Source organism: Halichoeres trimaculatus, unplaced genomic scaffold (genome assembly GCF_033239565.1).
Source record: "Halichoeres trimaculatus isolate MK-OKI-2021-1 unplaced genomic scaffold, fHalTri1.1 fHalTri1_scaffold_18, whole genome shotgun sequence".
NCBI lineage: Eukaryota > Metazoa > Chordata > Actinopteri > Labriformes > Labridae > Halichoeres > Halichoeres trimaculatus.
In genome coordinates, this window is record NW_027437196.1 from 5,359,130 (window position 1) to 5,382,003 (window position 22,874).

Here is a 22,874-nt window from a genome sequence, read left to right on the forward strand (position 1 = left end):
GACCTTCAGAGCCACCATACATATGGCCTGCTGGAATACCAGGATTCATTTACCTGTAATTACCTTCAGAAAAAAAAACTTAAGCACTGTTTTAACACATTTACATTTCCAACTTACAAATTCTTCAGTTTAGTAATGTATAAGAGCAGGAAAAGAAACACACACACAGACACACAGAGACATGAAAACACTCGAGCAGCCAGCTGAAAGTCGACCAATATGAACATTTATTTCTGGAAAGAAGTTACAAATCGTTTCCAAAGAGTTTCTACTCAGATTATAAGATATGTTAATCTGAATTTACTTTCTTTTTCGGATACAGTCGTTGTAGCAAGGTATGTTTTTTTTTTAATCCTCTATTCTGTTTTCCTACTGACAGACTGAAGACTGGTGGACTAAAGGATGCTGCGCTATGACTGGATGTGCCTCAAATCAGGACAGTAGTACTTTATCGGTTACACGTTTCTTCTTTTAACAGCAACATGAGAGGAAGAGGAGGAGCAGCGAGAGAGCTGCAGACAGGATGAAGATGGTTATGATGATGATGATGATGATATCAGCTGCAGAGTACAGGGACATAAAGGGACATGGAGTTATAGAGGTCTGGTTCTGGACTGGACCTGCCTCTGACAGTGAGATCTTTGGTGTGTTCACAACTCAAGACACTTCTGAAGGCTCAGGAGTCAAAGTTAGTGTTAAAGACTGTGCAAAAAAAGAAATCAAAGGAGCTGGAAAAGTAACAGCTTTAGATGTAAAAAAAACACAACAAAGATATAAAATGTTTAAACCGAAAACAAAGAGTGAAGTGATATAAAAGAAAAGTGTTTCTAACATTTGGGGGGAAATAACTGAAAGCATAAAACATGTTTTTTTCTTTTATTGGTAAATCTGTGAAGTTTTGAGCTTCTTGGCATGTTTCACCTTCAGTCATCTCCCCACATCTGAATTAAAAGCTCCTTTTAGAAGTACAGAGTCAAACTCACCAATTCTCACTGCTGAGGAGGCGCTAACATTGGAAACAAGAGTTGCCGTGCCAAAATAAGACTCATGCTGTGAACACTGATAAGCTGCAGAGGCTCCAGAAGTTTGAGCGTGACAACAGATAGAGCCATGAATTAAAGGATAAGACCAACAGGTTTTCATATCAGGAAGAAATTCAAGTCAGATCCCTCAAAAATGATGATGTGAAGCTTGGCTTTAGGACAGTTTGCATACAGGAGAAAGTAAAGCTTGAGACGGGGGTTTGAACCCTTCTTTAAACGTTCGTCTTAATCTCTCTGACTCAACGAACCCGTCTGTTCAGTGTACGCTGGAAGAAAGACTGAAACAGTGCTGCTGCGATCTGAAAACGCCACAACTCACAAATGAAACTCTTCTGTCAGAATAAATAATCCTACAACTGTTACTGCATAGCTCGGTGAAAGCGAAACGTCAAAATAAATAACTTAAATAACTGCAGACGTACAGAACTGCATCAGTGTGCTCTAGCCCTTTTCACAGTCGGCTTATGAAGGGAAACGAAACGTCAGGTCAGAAACGTGAAGCTGGATGTGGAGCAGGCGGTGGTAGTGAAAATGTGACAGCTCAAAATCTGCTTCTGCTTTTTATTAAAGACGTGTTTCAGTGTCTGAAAGCAGCACAACAGGCTGAAAATTCCGATTTGACAAGGACAGAGTATCAGGAATGATCAGACACCAGCTGTTTGAGTCGTTGGAAGAGAATTCATCTCAGATTTTTGGGTTTTGAAGGAAAAAAAATTCAAAATCAGAGAAGATATTTACAGGTTTTGAATCTCAGAGCTTCACGCATAAGACACTAAACGAAAGAGTCGACACTAAAAGTTTATTTTATGCCTTTCAGAGTCCTGAGGTATAAATAAAATGTCCTGCTGAGTTCTTGAAATTTTTATTGGGTCCTTATTGGGTCTGATTTCAAATTTTAAAATATTCTTGAGGGTTTAATGTTCGATAAAGGTCTTTTAATTCATTTTTTTGTTCTTTATTAATCTTTTAAAATTAATTTAATGTATTTTAGGGATATCCCAAAGATTTTCATGTCATTTTAAAATTGTTTTTAAGCCTTCAAGGGTCTTTTTTAATTAATCTATTGCTATATAAAGACATTTTTATTCTGTTTTATTTCTTCTGAATGTCCTTTAAACTGATTTTATGCCTTTTAGAGTTCTTTAAAGTCTTTTCAATACTTTTTTCCAAACATGTTTCATGTCTTGGTCAGATCTGTTAAAAGAAATGTATCTCCTTTTCAGTGCTTTAAAACTTGTTCTATGTCTTTCAGATTCTTTAATTTATTAAATTGATATTTCTATTCTCTTTACAGCTCATTTTATATCATTTATGGCTCTTTTACAATTTATTTATTGCCTTTAAGAGTCATTTTAAATACATTTTATCACCCATAAAGTTCCTTGAAATGAATGTTTCCCCCTTTGGTTAATTTTCGAATGGGTTTTATTCCTTTAAAAGTGCTTTTTAATGAGTTTCAAGGATTTCAGAGTCTTTTAATATGAATTTTAATAAAGGCTTTTCTTCTTTTTTATAAGTTTAGCAGAGAGACTTAAATGCTTCAGCAGGTCAGTCTCTGAATGTAAAAGCTGCCCCAGGTGAGAAAACAGGAGGGAACTGGAGCTCTGGACACACCCATGGTCTCAGCGACTCTTCACAGATTTTAAGCTCTTAATGAAGTCGTTTTTATCCCTGACACAGAAACTACAAACTGCTCTGACACGGTTCAGGTCTACGACTCACTGAATCCTGATCCTGATTGTTTTCTTTTTCCGTTTTAAACATCATGATTTGAGCTCTGCAGTGGGATTAAATCACTTTCACTCTTTGGTACCGTCTGTTTTTTGTAAGTTGGCACATGGACATGGCACTCAGGCTGATTAAATCTCCTGGGATGTTCATCAGGCAGGTAAAAAGTGATTAACATCAAGTTTGTCAGGTTGGAAAATGAGGAGGAGCATGAGATTCTCCTGCATGAGGCTCTTAAAGGTCAGATTTTCAGCTGTGAGTTGATTTCAGACACTGATTAACGTCTTCCAGAGTCGAGCGTGTTCTCAAACTGTGAGGCGCCGCTTTAAGAGCGGGTAAAGTGCAGGAATGTAGAGGAGTCAGGGACGCCCTGCACAGACGACATCATTGACCTTTGACTCCATCATTATATGACATCATAACCAATGAAGCGTTTTGTACCATGTAGTGTTTTCTGTCCTTTTTCACACTCTCTCATTCACACACACACACTCACACACATTCATACGTTTGTTACCCAGACTCAGAGCGGAGGGAGGAGCGGTGATGAGATATGAACATGGAGACAGTATGATGGTTTCTTGGGGTAAAGAGCAGATTTAGGACTAAAAGCTGGAACGCACTGGAAGCTGGACCTGATGGTGTGAGGGACAGATCGGAAAGTTTTAGTTTTCTCTGCATATTTGGAGCCAGGCTACTCTATTCTTCATCTAATCTATAGAGTTCATCCTTTGTTTATAAACCTGATTGACTCACGGTTCGGTATCTTAAAGGCCGTTTCTTCGTTGCTTTAAGCGTTGCTAAAGTTTCTCTAACTTCATGAGATCATCCTGGTTAAAGTGAAACTGATGTTTCTGTGGATGCATGAGCGAGTGGCTTCCAGTGCGTTTCTGCAGCGAGCCTGACTGAACAGCCGCCTAAATACAGAAGGTGAGTAGTAGATTAGGAAACTGACCACAGTCCAAACATAAACCCCTTTTTTTCTCCCCGCTAATATTTTCCTTTATTTTCTGAGAAAGCTAAATCTGAAAGTGTTCAAGCTGACCGTTAGCATGTGACGTCACACCGCGCCGGCTCCCCCTGCCTTCGTAAAGAACAGCAGGTCTACGGCCGGCCATCTTTCCCTCACCTCAGGTAAGTGCTGGTCTCTAGGTTAAAAGCCCGCGTCAGTGAGTCTCCCGCCTGTAAACACCTGACCCCCCAGCGGGAGGCGCCAGTCCTCCGTCAGAGCGTTCCTGTTTCTATAAAAAGCAGACCTCAGCTGCAGCGTCTCACGTGCTCCAGCACATACTCTGGGAAGAGCAGACTGCACACCTGCAGACCGTCCAGTTTGCAAGGCATCCTGGGATACTCGTCCTCCTTCCACTTGTTTTCGTCGGGGTCGAAGGTGAGGATGGAGTCACTGTAGTGGCCGTTGTAACAGAGGCCGCCCAGCACCATGATCTGCCTGTCCAACACCGCCACGCCATGGCCGCTGCGGCCGATAGGCATGGAGGCGAGGATGGTCCACTCGTCTGTGTCGGGGTCGTACACCTCGGTGGACGGGCAGCCCTGCGACTCGAAGGACGCGCGCAGGATGACGCACACGCCTCCGAACACGTACAGCTTCCCGTTGTGAGAGATCATCTTGTGGAAGCAGCGGGCGTAGTTCATTTTGGATTTGTTCTCCCAGCAGCTGGTGTGTGTGCCGGGCAGCAGCGGGCCGCGGCCGGCGCGTGTCCTGTGTGCGTCCGACCCCCCTGAGCTCCCCCCTCCTCCCCCTCCACCTGCCTCCCGCCCGGGATCGAACACGCACACCTGTTTGGAGGTGGAGGAGGAGGTGATGCCGCCGGTGATGTACAGTTTCCCGTTCAGAACCGTTCCCTCATGGCCGTACTTGTTAACCGGATACGGGTCCACGAACTCCCAGCGGTCCTCTGTGATGTCATAGCGCTCTGTGGAGTAGAAGGTCTCGTCTCGCGTGCGGCCTGCCACAGCGTAAATGAACTTCCCGATGACGCCGACAGCAAACTCCGACCTGCAAACAACAAAGACATGTTCATGAATTTTCATTCAGACGAGTCAGGAGACGGTGAGCGTCTCTGAAGTCACGTGATGTGAGAATCTAAAGCCCCGTTTCAGTTTGGTTTGTCTCAGCACGGCACACATTTTACGGCGTTTCCACTGACTAATCCCAGGACAGATCCCCAAGTAACTGAGACGAGCCGTCCCACTTTTTGGGACCCCTCCGTCGGGGTGCCAGACTAAACTGGTCTGATCCCAGGAGATGGCGCTACAACACTGCAGACCGTTGATTGGTCGAAAGAATCGTCACTTCCTGCATTTCTCCTGGCAGCACACAGTCCTCTCTGAAACAAAGCTTGATTGTTCTTTGTAACAAAAAGCCACGTACCAATCTCAAAGAAGAAAAATTTCTGGATGCCTTCCATCCGTGTATCATTCATTCAGTTGATATTCAATTATGAATCAAAAAACAAAGCATTGAAAAACAGTTTGTTTTCCTTTTTTTTCCTTTTTGAAATGAAAACAAACAAATGAAAATCTGTTTGTTTTTCAATTTTCCGTTAGATAATTTAGATCAAAGAAAGGGAAGTTGAAGTATGGGCCATGGGCTGATTTTGATTTTATTATTTAATTTCTGTGATCATTGTGACCTGGTAGTTGTAGCTTTTCTGTCAAGAGAGGGGAGATGAAGCCGGCCAGATGTCCGCGCGATGATGGATAACTATGTTTGATTTGAGGAAGCCAAACGACTGACTGATGAAGATGATGAAATGACAACCGAAAAAATTGGCAGTCTCTTTCAAGTACGTTCATTTTCTTCTAAAATATGTTTCTCGTTAAGCAAAAGGGAAAACAAACCGTTTTTCAATGTTTGTTTTTTGATTCATAAATGAATATCACTTGAACGAATGATACATGGATTGTCCTCCATCTATGCTCTTAGTTAACTGTGTCACGTTTTTCTTCTTCGTTGGATTTATTAGTGCGGTAAACTGTGTCCCGCTGCTATAGTCACACTATTATTTGACTGATGCTGCGTCTGGCTCAACACGCCGTCTACCACGAGGAGGGACAGTTGGCTGTGGAAACGCAAACAGGACCAGGCTTAGCCGAGCCAACCTGTGCTGATTTAAACTGGACTACTTGGTGGAAACAAGGTTTAAAGCTCAACACGCTCAGGTGTCTGTCTCTTCTCACCTGGGCACAGACATGTCGGCCATGCGGAGCCACGAGTTCTGTCGAGGGTCATAGCGGTAGACTTTGGACGAGGCGTGAAACTCCCCATCAGGTCCGAGCTCCTCTCCACCGAGCAGGAAGGCGAAATTGTTGACGATGGCCAGGCAGTCCGGTCTCAACGGCACCTGAGGTCCCTCCAGCTCCCACCACACCTGAGGGGGGAGAGCAGAACTCACTGAACCCGGGAAAGACTCTGAACGGAGACACTGCACAGAAAGATCGAATAGATTCATATCTCCTCAGTCAAACGATCAGACACCTTTGGGCGCTGCAGCAGGAGGATCTTGCTGTTGACCATACTGTGCCCGATCATCCCCCTGAAGACGGCGGTCTGCGGGCGGACAGAGCGGATACGGTTGGAGCGTGTCTCCACCAGAGGCTGCTGGTTGACATCATGAAAGTAACTGAGCGCCTGATCGACCTCCTGCCTCAGCTGCCTGGAGTACCGGTAAAACTCTGACGTCTTCACCTGTGAGTGAAAACAGACGTGATCAGTGAGCGCGCTCAACATCAGCTGCCTCAGAAGACTGTCAAAGCGGCGCCGACCTTCTCAAAGATGTTGGCCGGAGTCATGAGGCAGAAGCGGATGGACTGCACGATTGTGTCCGTGTGCCTCCACCGCCGCCGGTCATGTCTTAGCCACGCCTGAACGGCTTCGTAGAGCTCTATTTCTGGGAAGCGACTCAAAGCATCGCTGTTCAGGTACGCCTGGACCGAGGAAACACAGAGAGAAAACTGAATTCAGAAAACTTCATCCCTGCCACACCTGAGAACGTAAAGTCTGGGAGAGACGTCACAGCATGATTTTTTTTAAAAGTGAAACACTCAGTTTTGGGTAAAAATCACAACAAAAACATGTTTTGCAGACGTCGATCGTACCTGCAGTCTCTCCAGGCTGAGGTAGGACAGGAAGTCGGGTCGACTCATGAGGGGGACAAAGTTATCCAGCAGGAAGTTGTCGAGTTGCTCCTGGACGCCCTCCACACCCACGCTGAAGTCCTCCAGGAGGCGCATGACCTCGGCACAGTTCTCCAAACAGATCTTAGCGAGCAGGAAGGAGCAGCAGAACTCCACCGCCTCCGTCAGCTGGACGTACATGGCCGCCTGTGGGGACAGGAAGCATGGGGTGAAGGCACAGACAGAAATGCTGCTGACGGGCTGCGTTTACAGTCAGAGGTCTCTGTGGTGTCTACCTGGAGGATCTCTTGCACGGTGGGCATGCTGAGCTCCAGCGAGCCGTAGTACATGAAGCGGAGGATGTGGCCGAACCCTGCAGCCGTCAGCCCCTTCATGTGGATCTTGTCCTGGTCCCTCTCCCTCATGTCTGCTGTGAACATGACCCGGAAGTAGTCGCTCTGGGTGGCCAGAAGCGCCTTGTGGGCCTGGAGGAGGAAGAGGAAGGACATGAGAGCAGTGAAGTCATGGGGAATTTTGACGACTGAATCCAAATTAGTTCATCTATTTGGATTTTAAGTCTTGATTAAAATTATTTCAACCAGATGTAGGATTTTAACCAGCAGTTAAGATAAAGCAAAGTTCAACTCAGCTTTTAGCCCCAAAAGTGACTGTGAAGAAGTTGACTGTAAATAATCTATAAACAAACTGTTGATTTGTTGCTTCTTTAGATTATCAAATGTGCGGCTCCTCGGTTAGTTTAAGAGTCTCAGTCTAGCTTTTCTCAGTTCAGTGATCCTCTTATAAACACTGGAAGAACACCAAACTAAAACCAAGCTGAGTTTCCAAAACTAAGCTGGGAGCAGCTCAGCATGTTGCCCCCTTATGATCTGAAAAAGTAACAAATAAATCACTGATTTTAATATAAAACATTTTTTTTCTGTTTCAACCTGTTTGAATCCACATATTTGCTATAAACAGAGTATATTACTGATATTCAAACTCCGGATACAATTTTTCATAGCAGCTCAGCTCTCAGCCCCTAAAGAGTCTAAGATTTGCACTAGTCTTAATTTTTCAGTGCTAATGCTTCATTCAATCTCTGGGATCTGTTTGAAAGAAAAAGTTGCTATTCCAGGTCATCAGGGGGGCTGCGCACTGAGCTGCTGCTGGTTCAATTCTTGAAACTCAGTTTGTTTTCAGCTCAGTGATCTTTAAATAAGTCCTGAATTAACACTGAAGAAAAACAAGCTTGTTTGTAGAGCTGAGTTTCAAGAAATAAGCAAGGAGCAGCTTGATGCGGAGCAGAGCCCCCTGATGACCTGAAAATTGTTGGTTTTAACATGTGTTTTATTTATACTTGTTTGAATCAATATGTCTACTTGAAATAGAGTAGAGCACTGATGATACTTTCACTTCATATATAATTTTTGCAGCAGCTCAGCTCTCAGCCCCCCAAAGTATAACCAAAAAGTCTTAGATCAGCACTAGTTTTAATTTCTCAGTGCTTAAGCTTCATTCTATTTATGGGTCTGTTTGGAATAAAAAGTTGCTCTTTCAGGTCATCGAGGGGGCTGCGCACTGAGCTGCTCCTGGTTCAATTCTTGAAACTCAGGTTGTTTTCTGTACATCTTTAAATAAGTCCTGAAAGAACACTGAAGTAAAAACAGCTTGTTTTCAGTGCTGAGTTTCAAGAACTAAGCCAAGAGCAGCTTGGTGCGGAGCCCCCTGATAACCTGGAAAGTTGCTGATTTTAACATAGTTTTTGTTTTTACTTGTTTGAATAAATATGTCTACTTGAAATAGAGTAGAGCACTGTTGATACTTTCACTTCATATATTTTTTTTTGCAGCAGTTCAGCTCTCAGCCCCCCAAAGTATAACCAAAGAGTCTTAGATCAGCACTAGTTTTATTATTTTAGTGCTCAAGCTCCATTCAGTTTAAGAGTCTGTTTAAAAAAAATGCTATTTTGGGTCATCAGGGGGGCTGTGCACTGAGCTGCTCCTGATTTAGTGATCTTTAAACAATTCCTGAAAGAACACTGAAGTAAAAAAAAAAGCTTGTTTTCAGAGCTATGCTTCAAGAACTAGGCCAGGAGCAGCTTGGTGCGCAGCCCCCTGATGACCTGAAAAATGGCTCATTTTGACATGGTTTGTGTTTTTACTTGTTTTAATTAACATGTCTGCTTTAAATAGAGTACATCACTATTGCTACTTTCACTTCAGATACAGTTTTTGCTGTAGCTCAGCTCTCAGTCCCAAAAGCCCAACCAAAAGAGTGACACCAAAACACTGATTTAGAAACTTTTTCCTTATGTTTTTACTACTTTAGTAACCATGTTAATTTGTTTCACAGAGGCAGAGAGCTTCTCTTCTTCCTGAAACAACTTCAGAACATTATAAGGTCATTTTGGGGCTCATTTTGTAAAGTATACTTCCTGCTGTGCTGTAACTAGAGTAAAAAGTGCATTGCAAAAAGTCTAAAGAGGTGCTGAAGGAAATTTGATGTGTGTGGTATGTTTGGTGAGTAATACATGGAAATATCCACCACAAGCAGCTAAAACAGAGACACAGGTAAACAGATTAGAGGAATCAAGAGTCAGGTCATTTCTGGGCTTTAAAGTTGTTGTGGTTTTCTTTTCTTTTCCTTTTTTTGAAGCCATAAGCTTGTTTTTAGATAATTTCACATCAATACATTTGTCTGTATTCATAAATTGACAGAGATTAGAAAAGTTACAACTTTCTAAGGCGAAGGTGAAGGTGGTAGAAAAACAAAATCATTTCTGTGGAGAAAAGTAATTCAAAGTCAAAGCTGTGCACAGATCTAAGGAAAGGGGGATGCTCCCTTTTGCTCTCAGCTGGAATAAAGAAATGTTTTCCCCGTTTTGCAGCTTCTCGCATGTTATTATACTTTGACTTCAAAGTAGCTAAGAAGATTTCCACACATCTGCTGAGTTTTTAAACGTTACATCCAGGGACAGCCGTGAAAAGCAGGATTACAGTCTGGGATGAGGACGGCGTGGATTCAAAGCCCGTTTGTGTACCTGGAAGTGGTGCTCCTCTATCAACAGTGTGACATCCAGCAGCAGACGCTCCTCGTAAAGCGCCCGGAAGCCCGACGACACACTCCCATCGTGCACCTGGGACAGGTACACCTCCACATCTGCCCCCGACATAACACACCTGGAGGCATGAGGGAAGCAGAGCGTGGGAGCAGGTGGGGAGAGGAGACAGAGCGGTGTTAGAGTCACAAAGCATTAAGTCTCACATCATTCAAGCTAGCTACAGCTGGCTAATGTCAACATGACACATGTCTAAAAATGATTCAGCTTCTAGTCTCTGCACAGTTCTGCTTCTGCTGCAGCAGAAAGGTAAGAGTGGGCCTAAAGGGCATCGGATAGGACGCTCAGCTTTAAAAGCTCAGCAGTTCAGCTGCTGCATCCAAACAGACGTGTGTTTCTGCACGAAGCCACCGGGGAAATATTCTGCTCCACTGCAACAACACAGAAGGTGGTATACAAAAAAAATACACAGAAAGGAAAAAAGCATCCTGCATGTTTACTCACTTTCTGCAACCATGTGCACGCAAACAGGAAAAACAACAAACACACAACTTTAACTTAACACACATTCTGCACACAACACACATCCGATTCATCACACAACCTGAAAAATGACACAAACACACACACAGCACACTCACCTCTGATTGGCCACGGGCATGTCAGAGGGGGTTGTCCGAGCCAATCAGAGGACAGTGCCCCTTGTGTCCTGTAGATGCTAACAATGTCCCTTTTCTGAGCGTCAATCACCTGGACGACAACACAACGGCCACATTAAAGCATCAGGAAACAGCCAAACACACAACTTCTGAGCACGTTAGTTATCTTCACACACGGCCAAAAGTATGTGGACACCTGGAGGTTAGTTACACCCAGGTATAAAAACAAGAGAAGAAGAGGAAGAAGAAGAAGGAGGAGGAGGAGGAGGAGGAGGAGGAGGGGTCCACAGAGTTTTGGCTTTTTGTGTATTAAAGGAAAAGTGAGTCATCTCTTCTAATCACATACTTTCATTTTAAAAAGCAGCACAACAGAGCTGCAAACAGTCTGTTTATTAAAGTGGGTGATGAAATGAATGTCAGATGATGGTTTAATGAAGTTAGGATTAAAGGATTATTTCAATCTGTTATCCTCAATTAAAACATATTAAAACTGTCAATCAGACTCTTTGGAAAACAAATTTCTACAAGACGAAAATAAATCTGACATTAAAGCTCCTGTAAGTAACTTTTGCTTTGTGTTGAATTTGGCGCCCCCTCTGGACAAAGTGGTATTTGCTGATTTTATACCATTAATGTGTCATTTCTTTCAAAAAAAAAAAACTGTTCTCTTTCCATAGGCAAATGTTGCTTGCAATAATGAGATAAATGCTGTATCATCAGCGTACGGTTAAAGCTGGAGGTTTCGGATGTTCAAAACAGCATGTTGGCTAGCTAATAATGAGGCATCAGTGTTCATTTTAGTCTGTTTTACAAGAAGTTGGAAACTCTTTAGTCAAGCTTTAAATATCCTGTCTGACCACCTTCTTTCAGATTAAAGCTATGTGTCTTTTTGCTAACAATTTAATCTAGTGTTTGTGTGTCCAGTGAGCGCTCCATGCGGGCTACGTGCTTCTGTTTAACCATAGACTGTAAAAAAAATGGACGTCCAATTCATCGGCTTGAAATAATGTCACCACAAAAATTGCTCCCCCTGGTGGCTGGCTTCTGTATAGGTTAAAAAATCCAGCTTTCCAGTCATTCCAGATGAGCTGTGGTCAAACTTTAAAAAATTGTTACACCTCGTAGAAATGTTTCTCCAACTGATTGTTGTGGTGATTTAAAGATATTATTTGGCTGCCTTGTATTCAAGTCCTCTTTTTTTCTGAAAAGTTTTGTTTTTATTAGTTACTTGATGTTAAAAGCAAGGGTTTACGTAACGTTTAACAATGATTGACAGCTGATCTTCTAGTGTATTTTTTTTCTGGGATCTTAAAATATGTTGGGAGGTAGAGTCAAGAAGAAAAAATATATATATTTTTGTCACCCAGCTCCACTCAGATTCTATGTGATTAACATGTTGAAATAAATAAGTCGTGCTGCTGCCTTTGTGAGTAACACAGTTTGAACAAACTTTTCAGAAAACTTTGATTTTTTTTAAGGTCTGATGTGGTAAAACTGAACTAGTGAACAACTGATGAGACCGTGGCGCTGTGCCTTTTAGGAAACAAACTCATCGCTACGTTAGCAGCTGTGTTGCCATGTGTCTCTACCTGAAGTAGAGAAGGAGTGTGAGCTTCCCGTTACTGAATCTCACAGATACGCCTCAATTTCAAGTATCGGTTGCTAAAGTTTTTGTCCTCTTTTTGCTGATTTTGAGTAGTTAGAATTGCAAACAGTTTTAAGACTAGGGCTGAACAATCAATCGATTTTAAACCAACATCGCAATGTAATAGAAGGCAATTTTCAAATCGCAAAGGCTGCAATTAAAAAAAAGTTTCATGTACACAAACCTGGAGGGAATACTGTAACTTGTACTTCTCCTTCCTTAAAACCAGCAAAAGTCAAAATGCTGTTTCTTTTCTGGCAAAAAAAACCCTGTAAGCTACAAAGATCCATCCAGTAGATCGTAGACCCATACCCCTTGATCACTTTATTCTGTATGGTTTGTTACTCTTACTGACAACTGGAGGTCAGTCAAATTTCACTGTGTTCCTCTTTCTTTCTTTTTTATTAAGAAATGCAAAAAAGACTTGTTCAAATGTTAACAATATCTTTTGTCGTGTTAGTCATACTCTAAAATGACTTAAAACTTGTGTTAAGTGAACAATGCCGAAGAAAAACATCCCTCCCAAAAATTGTATGCCAAATCCCAATCGCAATATTGGTCTGAAAAAATTGAAATTAGATTATTTTCCAAAATCGTTCAGCCCTAATATTAAGAATATTCAAGTATTTGACAAACATCCATTTGAGCTAGTATATTTTACAGCTGATTCAAAGAGAAGGGTTTTACTTGGGCAGAGGAGGTCACCTGTTGTTGAATTCATTTTTCTACCAGTGAGAAAGGTAAAAAATGTATTAAATGATCGGGGAGAAGAAGAAGCCAGATGAATGATGGGTAACATGAGTCCTGAGTAAAAAGTGACACAGGGGTTTCCCTCAGGTTAAGGTGTAACATGCAGCGCAGCAGAGTGAAAACTATTACCTTTTGGAGCCCGGGCGAACAATCACAGGCTTTGACAGCTGAGCGCTAAGGGGCCGCTCGCATTTCCTGTGTTTGTGTTTCCCTGGTTCTAACAGAGGAGACGAGAACAGAGCGGTTAGACGCTGAAAGAGGAGAAGAAACGCACAACAACACCACCTTCAAGTTAACTATCACTATTGAAACCATCACTAAAAACACTTTGAGGAATTTGATTTTCTTTCTTTTTGGCTGAAAAAAGTTTTTCTGTTTTTAACAACAGGGCTCCAGGAATTGAATAACTTCATAACCGAGTACTCTGCAGATTAACTGTTCAAGAAATGTGTCATACTCTGCAAAATATTTTCAATTCAATGCATATTTTGCATCATGATAATAAATGTTATTGTCTTTTAGGCCTTCATTATTATATTTTAAGTATGCTAAGCAGTTTGATAATTTCCCCAGGGGCTTTTTTAATATAATAAAGTAATTCAAGAAAGTCTGAGTGCGTGCTGTTTGAATGTTCAAGACGATACAGATATATTTGTATGACTGTTGAAACTAGAAAGTATTCTGAAAGAAGTGCTTTTTTTTTACAGACTTGACAGGAGAGTTGTCTCTTTTGCTTGATACTTTATAGTACAAATATATTATTAATCAATCTATAACAAATCATTCATTAGACCGTCTCCTTCTTCATGTATCCTCAGGATTTTCTTATTATTAAGCTTAACTATAAAAGCAGAAAGTGATCATCAGTATCTCGAAACAACGAACACTTCCTGGACTAAAGACTATTATTCCAGCTCTGTAAATCCGGTAAATCTCCGTGTAGTTTGGTTTCAGGAACTCTCGCCCTCTGACTGACCTGACCCGGGTTTGCCTCTGTAGTGAAAAGGAAAAACAACAACAGGTTGTGAGCCGGCTCTGAGCTCAGCCCCTGCAGAGGTTTACAATCAGCTCACAGCCGGCGGCTAAGCTAACGTATTGTTTACCTAATACAATCAGCTCATATCGAATCCCTTTAAGTGATTCGTTATGAGAGCTATAGTCGAGTGTTTCTTCCTCTTCCGCTGAAGCAGAGTATTGTGATGAAAGCAGCTACGTCAACTCATTTTAACGACATGTTTGAGATTTATCCTGTAATGACTGACTTCCTCAGACAAAAACAAACAAACACAGACAGGTATGTTTCTGCCTCTGATTTCATTTGGTTTGCTGTTCTTTATGAGAGGTGATTTCATATGTATCCAGTTTGTAGTTTTTGGACTTGCAATTTATGCCAAGTAAATCTTTAAAAACAATTTTAAAAACTTATCACACATTTAATTCTGTCATCCACAAGCACAACATCCAAAGACTGCGATGCCAAACTTTCACACCTGACAAGAGAAGCGATCACATTACATGAACCCTCACTGTCCTTGACATCTGAAGGTTTAAATGCTTATTTTAAAGCCTTATGGAGTGTCCAGGGTATATCTGTGAACTGCAAACCCCCTCTGAGTCTCACTGCTGCCTGAGCGAAGCCCTACTCATGGTTCCCTGAGTCTCCACTGGACACAAGAAGAGGCTGAATATTTACAACTTCTCAATACATGTCTCTTGTTCATTGTATTATTAAGGTATCAGACTCTTCTGCCTTGTTGTTTCCTTTAATTTGCTTTGCTTTAGTATTGTCTTAAATATCATATGCCTTGTTTTGTTGGTATCTGACTTGATTTTATTTGTTGGGAACTTCATAATTGCATTTATTATTCATCATATGGATATTTATAATGTCGCATACATATTAGAGATGCACCAATCCAACTTTTTTAGGTCACAATACCAAGACAGTGACTTATTATTCTTTGAGCAACTTCAAAACAACAAAGTTGAAGGTGATTTTGTTCTTTTGGTATGGAAAAATATCTGGAGATGAAATACTGTTTTAAATCTTTTCTGTTAACTAGACAGTTTTTACGACAGTAATAGTAAACAAACTTCAAATTTACTTGATAAAACAGGAAGTGTGCCTGAAATAGAAAGTGCAAAGCCAAATAAACTATAACCATCAACAAAACATTCAAAATCTGTTTCGTAATGTAATAATAGCACCCCGTTCCTCTTATTTTGGTCTTTTGCTGTTTTAAATATTATGTTTTAACTGAAAGGAAGGTTTGTAACAATGCTAAATATGCTGATATCAGCAAAGTAGGTGTAACTACTAAACTAGGGGGCTAGTTTCACGTAATTTTGACATAAAGAGAATAGGTGTAAGAAAGTAAAGCTTTTCCTGTCACTTTGTTTTATTTTTTATTAAAACAGTGAGAAAAGATGATCTACAGAGATCTCCAATGCTGAGATCGGAGCCCAAAACAAAGGCTGCACATAACGGTTCACTAACACTCCTCTGTCCGAGGCTGAAGGCGATCATAGCTGGAGATTAACTAAGCCCGTTAGTACTAAATAAGTGAAATACCTGTGAATATTTTACTGAGTAGTGTTTGGTGGATGGTATAATAAACTGTCACGACTCTGAGCTCAGGTGACAGCAGCTACGGGGGATCTCTCCACCGGGATAACAGCTTTAGCTTAGCCGCTAAAACCAGCCGTCTCACCTCGGCGGTGCTGATCCCCACAACCCCTCTTCGACCAGGCAGCTCTGGCTCCTTCGGACATGAAGTTGCGGGTTCTATTCCGGAATCAAGAAAGCGGACGGCAGCGGTGCTCTGCCATGTTATGGTCCATCTGTCAGACTCAGAGACCCCCCACTCGTCTGTAAATTAAACGGCTAACACTCCACCGCGGCTCTCAGGCTTTACGGACGCCATTTTCTGCACCGGCGTCATTTCCCTTTTGGGCGGAACTGAAGGGCGTTGAGGGGAGAGTTACAGCAAAGATTGTTTATACAAGAAAGATGTATCACTCTCATTGTCTTTGGAGTTTATTTTTTATTTGCTTGGTTTTCTTAAGTGGGGAATTCACAAATGGGGGATGATTAGGGCCACCATAAGTGACGCCATGAAAAAAAATATTTTAAGATTCCGACTCATTTCTCTCACCTATGCTCTGGAACCGTAATAACTTAGAACAATACTGGGCAAGCACTTCTGGTCTAATTTTTCTTTCTTTTCTTTCTTTTTTTTTTTTTTAATTATGAGACAATACAGAAGTGCTAAAATCTGCAGTTTCTCAAGTGTCATTTTGAGGTTGGCTTCGGAAGAAGCATGAGTCACAAACACACCAAACAAAAAAAGCTATTTTCACTGCAGGAATAAACATGTTGACAGCCTGGTACAAAAAAAAAGTCTCTTATCTGAATCATTAATTTCACTATCAGGAGACACTGTAAGGGGCATGTACATTTTTTTTCTAACTCAGTGGTTTATTTTGATCAAGTTCATTTTGTTAAAAAGCTGCCAAATGAAAAAATGTGGAGAATGTGAAGCGCTATGAACACTTTCCAAGTGCACTGTATCTGTAGAGATGGGTTCAGTACTAAAAACTAATGTTGGGTCTTGATAGAAAAAAATAAAAAAACTAATTAGAGGCTTAGTAATTAAGTAATCCAAATTTATCACTATTTATTTACATATAAATATTTGACAAAAGAAGCAACATTTTTCAATTCAAACGAATCAAGGCAGATGACTGATTCAAGTGAAGACAATATTCATGAGCTGAAAAACAATATAATGTTTATTTTCAATCCATAAAAACCTTTCAGATATTAAACTTGTGTAGCAAAGCTTGTTTTAACACACACACACACACACACACACACACACACACACACACACACACACACACACACACACACACACACACACACACACACACACACACACCAGGCCATGCAGGGTTCTTGAAAGAACTACAAATCTGATGACGTCCATTAACAGCGACGGACCTAACGCATGGATAACATATTTCTTTACTTTTACAAAAAGGGGGAATTAGTCTTGACAAAACACATACCCTGGACAATAATTAGCAGTTTAAAAATGTTTTTGAGCTTTTCTGAAGTGTGTTAGCTAATTAAAATGTGTTAAACGGTCAGAAATAAATTGCATCAGCCGTTGTGAAAGGACCCTTTGCCTCGATGATTCACATGAATGTAGAAATTTTTCTACAGTCGTCGTGGGAAAACATCCAGGAACGGATTTTAATTAAACACTTTATTTTGTACTTTCATATTAAAACCTTTCAAGATTGTAATTAATAGTTATTAATTTAAGAAGAAAGTCATTTCCCCATTGATCAGGCTTTCGACTGAGCCACCTCCGTCATTCCCTTTTCAGTCAAGATGGCGGGTGATGAGTCTGGAACAACGCTCGGTCAGCCTCATTTGGCCAAACAGGACCTTTCTTCTTTGGTAAGCGGCGATTTTACAGTTATTCACAGGTTGTTTGTATGTGTCAGTCTTTATCGGTGTACCTTACCATCAAAACGGTAAAATAAATGGCACATTTATGAACGTCAACGGCCGCCGATAGTGCGCCACCACCACCCGGCACATGACGGCAGGGCCCCCGGTGAGGAACAGGGCTCAGACACCGGCCTCAGCTCCGTTACAGACCAACAACCTTTCTATCGTTATTTTCGATTTGAAATGAAGCAGGTCTTACGCTGAAGTAGTTGTTCATGTATTTGTTCAGTGGCAATGCTCTGCTGTGAGGACTAAAGCCTCAGCATCAGTTAGTAAAGGTATGCTAGTTCAGCTGAAAATGTCAAAAAATATGAATTAATTCTGAAAGGCAGTAAAACGTTCAAGCTATTTTCTTTTTTATATCAGAAATTAAAACTGATAAAGTGTATAATGTAAGGATACAGATTTAAAAGGAAGTGACGTTAACCACAGGAAGGTCCTTTGATATTGTTTCAGTTTATTCTGGAAATTATTGCGGAAACAGCGGCGGGGTGGGGGCTTTTTGTTTGTTTTGTTTTGTTTTTTGAAAGGAAACGTTTGCTGATCATGTGTGTCACCTCTGGTTTAGATAGAGATAGAAAATAACAAGTTAAGAAGCAAATGTCTTGGAATAATCACACTATGGGGGATGCAAGATTGTTCTTGAACTGAATCAAATCTCTGTTCTCCTTTTCCTAGTTTTTTTTGTTACTTTACAAACTCTTTAGGTTAGATTTGGGGATCCAACACATACAGACATATTTTAAAATTTGTAACTTTGAATATTGGGACACAACCTACTACTAGGGATGGGTACTGAATTAGGTACTTTTAAAGGTACCGACCGAATTCTGTCAAAAGTATCGGGTACCGTAAAATCAAAAGATACCATTTTTAGGTACCTAAATGCATCCTTGTGACTGAGGGAGTGGAAGAGTAGGCGATTTTCCATGCTGGACATGAACATAGCATAATAAGGTTATATACTGAAGAATGAATATGTTAATTTGAAAAGAACTGACATTTTATTATCAAACAAATTGATATTTTTAACCACATAAACACAAAAAAGTACTTAAAATTAGTACTGTTGAGTACCGGTACCGATTGCCAGGTACAGTGCATTGGTACTAGAGCTGCACGATTTGGGGAAAAGGTGCGATTTGCGATTAGGTGGACAATATTGCGATTGCGATTGTGCTCGCGATTTAATAAAAAAAGTTGTGTCATGATGAGTCTACAGACTTGCTCGGTTATCATGGAGAAAAATCTGAATTGCATGTGCTGACATTGCGATTGCGATTGCGATAATCGTGCAGCCCTAATTGGTACCGCATTGTTTCAAATGTGAAAGGTACCCATCCCTACTTACTACTAGCTTCCAGGGTGCTTTGAGACATTAGCTGTAATGAATGACCATTTAAAGCCTGCAAACACTCAGTTTGCATGTTTTGTTCCTTGTCATGATCGCTCTAACGTTGGTGGTTTTGTTTGCAGGATGTGTCCACCTTGACGCCTCTCTCTCAAGAGATCATCAGCAGACAGGCCACCATAAATATCGGTACGAGAATCAGGCACAAATCACATCCTGATTTGGCTTCACAACAACATGAGAACTACTTTGTTGACTTTGTATCTTCCTCTCTCGTAGGCACCATCGGCCATGTAGCTCACGGGAAGTCCACAGTAGTGAAGGCTATTTCTGGTGTTCACACTGTCAGGTTCAAGAATGAGCTGGAGAGGAACATCACCATCAAGTTAGGATATGCTAATGCTAAGGTATGACTGGGGCTTTTGATATGTTCCTGCTTCCTACCTTAAAAAAGGGCTTATCAATGCAGAGATCAGTTTTGCAAAGAATCACAGTGAAACACCAGATTATTTTTTATAGATGTCATTTGTTTATAACCCCGAACCTTGGATATAAAAAGGACTCATCTTTAAAAATAGCAGAACATACCTTTAACGTCTGTGTCATTACAGGTATATAAACTTGATGACCCCAACTGTCCCCGGCCGGAGTGCTACAGGTCGTGTGGCAGCAGCACTCCTGATGAGTTCCCCACAGACATCCCCGGCACCAAGGGCAACTTCAAGCTGGTCCGGTACGAGCAGAGGAATCAGGTTTTTGTTTTTGGATCACAGAGACTTTCGAGCTGCTGAAACTTAATCATCTGTGTCTTTTTTTTTCTCTCAGACACGTGTCATTCGTTGACTGTCCCGGTCACGACATTTTGATGGCAACCATGTTGAACGGAGCTGCCGTTATGGACGCAGCTCTCCTGCTCATCGGTAAGATCTCACAGCTTTTCCCTGAGCAGTGTGACAAACCTTGACCTTTCATGTTTGTTTTTGACTCGCCTGACTTGTGTTCTTGTCTCTGCCCACCAGCGGGTAACGAATCGTGTCCTCAGCCGCAGACGTCGGAGCATCTGGCAGCTATTGAGATCATGAAGCTGAAGCACATCCTCATCCTGCAGAACAAGATCGACCTGGTGAAGGAGAGCCAGGCCAAGGAGCAGTACGAGCAGATCCTCGCCTTCGTGCAGGGTGAGGCGGCACGACTTTGTTTTGATGTTTTACACAGAGCTGCAAAAACCAACATAATATTCAAAGAGTGACACTCTAAACCTTTGAATGATTCTCTTGCAGGCACAGTGGCAGAGGGCGCTCCCATCATTCCTATCTCAGCACAGCTCAAATACAACATCGAGGTGGTTTGTGAGTATATCGTCAAAAAGATCCCCGTGCCTCTGAGAGACTTCACCTCTGAGCCCAGACTCATTGGTAAGAGAACACACACACACGTGACCTAAATGGTGTTTGCGCTCTGATTTTCTGTGTACATTACTCTCAGATTGTTGTTTGCTCTTGTTTTTAAACTTATAAACTCATGGTTTGCCTTTTTGTCTTTCAGTCATCAGATCTTTTGATGTGAACAAGCCGGGCTGTGAGGTGGATGATTTAAAGGGAGGTGTGGCAGGAGGAAGTATCCTGAAGGGAGTCCTAAAGGTCAGACAGAGCTTTGATTCACAGATTGATGTTTTTACAGCGGCTTTGAAGCAGAAACTGATTTAACACACCCCTTCTGTTTACAGAGTGCTCTTAGCCTCTTTCATTTAAAGTAACAGCCTTAATTTTGAGAGAAATGATCATAAACTTCACCTTTATTCAGTTTTCTTACCTTGATCCTCTGTGTTTCTCTGAATTCCTCGTCCAGGTGGGTCAAGAGATCGAGGTGCGACCAGGAATTGTGTCCAAAGACCACGAGGGAAAGCTCATGTGCAAACCAATCTTCTCCAAGATCGTCTCTTTGTTCGCCGAGCACAACGACCTGCAGTACGCTGCTCCTGGAGGCCTTATCGGTGAGCTTCTCACTCAGTTAGAATAACTATAATGTAACATAACACTTAAGAAAACTTTCTTAAACAACACATTTCAACACAGCTCAACTTACACCTTCACATTTCTCATCAGCGAGGTAAAATAAGATCTGTTTAATTTCAGGTGTGGGCACTAAGATCGACCCGACACTGTGCAGAGCGGATCGTATGGTGGGTCAGGTGCTGGGCGCTGTCGGAGCGCTGCCAGAGATCTTCACTGAGCTGGAAATCTCTTACTTCCTGCTCAGGAGGCTGCTGGGAGTCCGCACAGAGGGAGACAAGAAGGCCGCCAAGGTGAGTCTTGTTGGACTTAGTCCAGAATCTTTATTTTGGGTCCTTTAAGCCGCGTTTTCACCAAGCAGACCGGTTTGGTTCATCTCAGTACGGCGCGCATTTTGTGGCGTTTCCACTTGACTTATCCCGGGACAGATCCCCAAATAACGAAGACGAGCCTTCCACTTTTTGGGACCCTTTCGTATGAGTGCCAGACTGAGCCGATCCGCTCTCAGAAGGTGGAGTTACAACACTGCAGACCGTTGATTGGTCAAAAGAATCATCACTTATCCCGACAGCGGCTGTATTTCTCCTGGCCGCACACAGACTTCTCTGAAACAAAGCTTGATTGTTCTTTGTATCAAAGAGCTACATGCCAATCACAGAGAGGACGAAATGCTGCTTGTCTTCATCTGTGCTCTTCATTTACTGTGTCGTGTTTTTCTTCTTCGTTGGATTTATTAGCGGGGTAAACTGTGTCGCGCTGCTACGGCGTCACGCTATTGTTTAACAGCTGCAGCTTTCAGCATCCGGCTTACACGCCGCCTACCACGAGAGGGCACAGTCTGCTGCAGTGCAGTGGTGTGCACAGACTTTTTAAAGGGCAGGGGCAAAAGGTTAAAAAAAGGCACATATAGGGTGCGATTTTGGTACTCAAAAGGGAAGTTAAGTTTGTTTTGCCAACCAGAAGGGCACTTCACGCATGTTTCCCGAGAGCTTGTTTTAGTGTTATGTTTATTTTTGATTGGGCCATGAGGGGGTGATCGCCCCCCCGTCCCCCTCTGTGCACACCACTGCCTCAGAGATAACATTTCCTCAAAGTAAAAATGCCTAACCTGAAAGGGGTCTATGGTCTAAAAAAGTTTGAGAACCCCTGCTTTATGTACTTTAAGTAACCCTCATTTCCAGATTAAACCAACGTCTTCTTGTGTCCCTGCAGGTCCAGAAACTGTCTAAGAACGAGGTGTTGATGGTGAACATCGGCTCGTTGTCGACAGGCGGCCGCGTCAGCGCCGTAAAGGCCGATTTGGCCAAGATTGTCCTCACCAACCCTGTGTGCACAGAAGTCGGAGAGAAGATCGCTCTGAGTCGACGTGTGGAGAAACATTGGCGGTGAGGAAACAGACCTCCAAACATCTTTTTCTTTTTGTGTTCTCTGTAAGAATTGTCAGGAGGTTTGTGATCCTCTGTCTAACCTGCTCCTTCTGTCTCTTCCTCTCAGTCTGATTGGATGGGGACAGATCAGGAGAGGCGTGACCATCACACCAACAGTGGACGATGACTGAGGAGAGGAACAAACATGAATTTACAAAAGCAACACACCCATCACCTGGAAATCAACTCCACCACTCTTCTTCTTGGCTTTTTTTCTTTTCTTAAGTTTTTTTTTCTTTTTTCCCCTGAGGAGAAAAAAAGTGAACAGAAGAGGACATTTCATTGTTTTAATGGTGTTTAAAGATGCTTCCTCCCTCAGCTTCTCTTCTTCAGCGGCAAGGTTCAGATTCTGCTCTGATGATCTGTCGGAGCTGCAGATGAAGGGAAGCAGAGGAGGAGCCGAGGACGCTCCTTACACGTAGCCGCGCTCAGAGTGACAGCAGAGGTTCATTCAGTGCAGAAACGATGCTGTACTGTTCAAGATTTCTGTAAAGTCTAATAAATAAACACATTTGGATCAAAGCGCTGTGTGTTTGTCAGAA

General features: G+C 42.0%; 2 protein-coding genes across 4 annotated transcripts; one reads left to right on the top strand and one right to left on the bottom strand.

Annotated features, from left to right (window-relative positions):
• Positions 1-215: 215 nt before the first annotated feature.
• On the bottom strand, positions 216-15,968 carry klhl15 (kelch-like family member 15). 3 transcript variants are annotated; one of them, XM_074693530.1, is made up of 10 exons: positions 15,732-15,781; positions 13,150-13,237; positions 10,608-10,716; positions 9,949-10,087; positions 7,205-7,393; positions 6,891-7,115; positions 6,558-6,719; positions 6,271-6,480; positions 5,973-6,163; positions 216-4,788 (listed from the first exon to the last, which is right to left on the bottom strand). In XM_074693530.1, the coding sequence occupies exons 3-10, from the start codon at positions 10,625-10,627 to the stop codon at positions 4,029-4,031; spliced, it is 1,896 nt and encodes a 631-aa protein (XP_074549631.1). In that variant the 5' UTR covers positions 10,628-10,716; positions 13,150-13,237; positions 15,732-15,781; the 3' UTR covers positions 216-4,028. The 3 variants fall into 3 exon arrangements, with proteins under 3 accessions (XP_074549631.1, XP_074549630.1, XP_074549632.1); XM_074693529.1 differs by lacking the exon at positions 10,608-10,716 and having other exon boundaries at positions 15,732-15,968; XM_074693531.1 differs by lacking the exons at positions 10,608-10,716; positions 13,150-13,237 and having other exon boundaries at positions 15,732-15,801.
• A 1,291-nt stretch (positions 15,969-17,259) lies between these two features.
• On the top strand, positions 17,260-22,852 carry eif2s3 (eukaryotic translation initiation factor 2, subunit 3 gamma). The gene is made up of 12 exons (XM_074694076.1): positions 17,260-17,488; positions 19,019-19,082; positions 19,173-19,300; positions 19,505-19,626; positions 19,719-19,813; positions 19,913-20,071; positions 20,174-20,308; positions 20,439-20,533; positions 20,742-20,886; positions 21,029-21,198; positions 22,118-22,290; positions 22,400-22,852. The coding sequence occupies exons 1-12, from the start codon at positions 17,420-17,422 to the stop codon at positions 22,461-22,463; spliced, it is 1,419 nt and encodes a 472-aa protein (XP_074550177.1). The 5' UTR covers positions 17,260-17,419; the 3' UTR covers positions 22,464-22,852.
• Positions 22,853-22,874: the final 22 nt, after the last annotated feature.

Bases quoted from the DNA above. Each gene is read 5' to 3' on its own strand.
- klhl15 (XM_074693529.1), bottom strand. From the start codon at position 15,792: ATGTCCGAAGGAGCCAGAGCTGCCTGGTCGAAGAGGGGTTGTGGGGAT. The intron at 6,720-6,890 runs GTACGATCGACG...TCCTCGGTCCAG, and splicing joins TCAGCCTGGAGAGACTGCAG to GCGTACCTGAACAGCGATGC. The intron at 6,481-6,557 runs GTCGGCGCCGCT...TTTCACTCACAG, and splicing joins CGGCCAACATCTTTGAGAAG to GTGAAGACGTCAGAGTTTTA.
- eif2s3 (XM_074694076.1), top strand. From the start codon at position 17,420: ATGGCGGGTGATGAGTCTGGAACAACGCTCGGTCAGCCTCATTTGGCC. The intron at 19,301-19,504 runs GTATGACTGGGG...GTGTCATTACAG, and splicing joins TAGGATATGCTAATGCTAAG to GTATATAAACTTGATGACCC. The intron at 19,814-19,912 runs GTAAGATCTCAC...TCTGCCCACCAG, and splicing joins CGCAGCTCTCCTGCTCATCG to CGGGTAACGAATCGTGTCCT.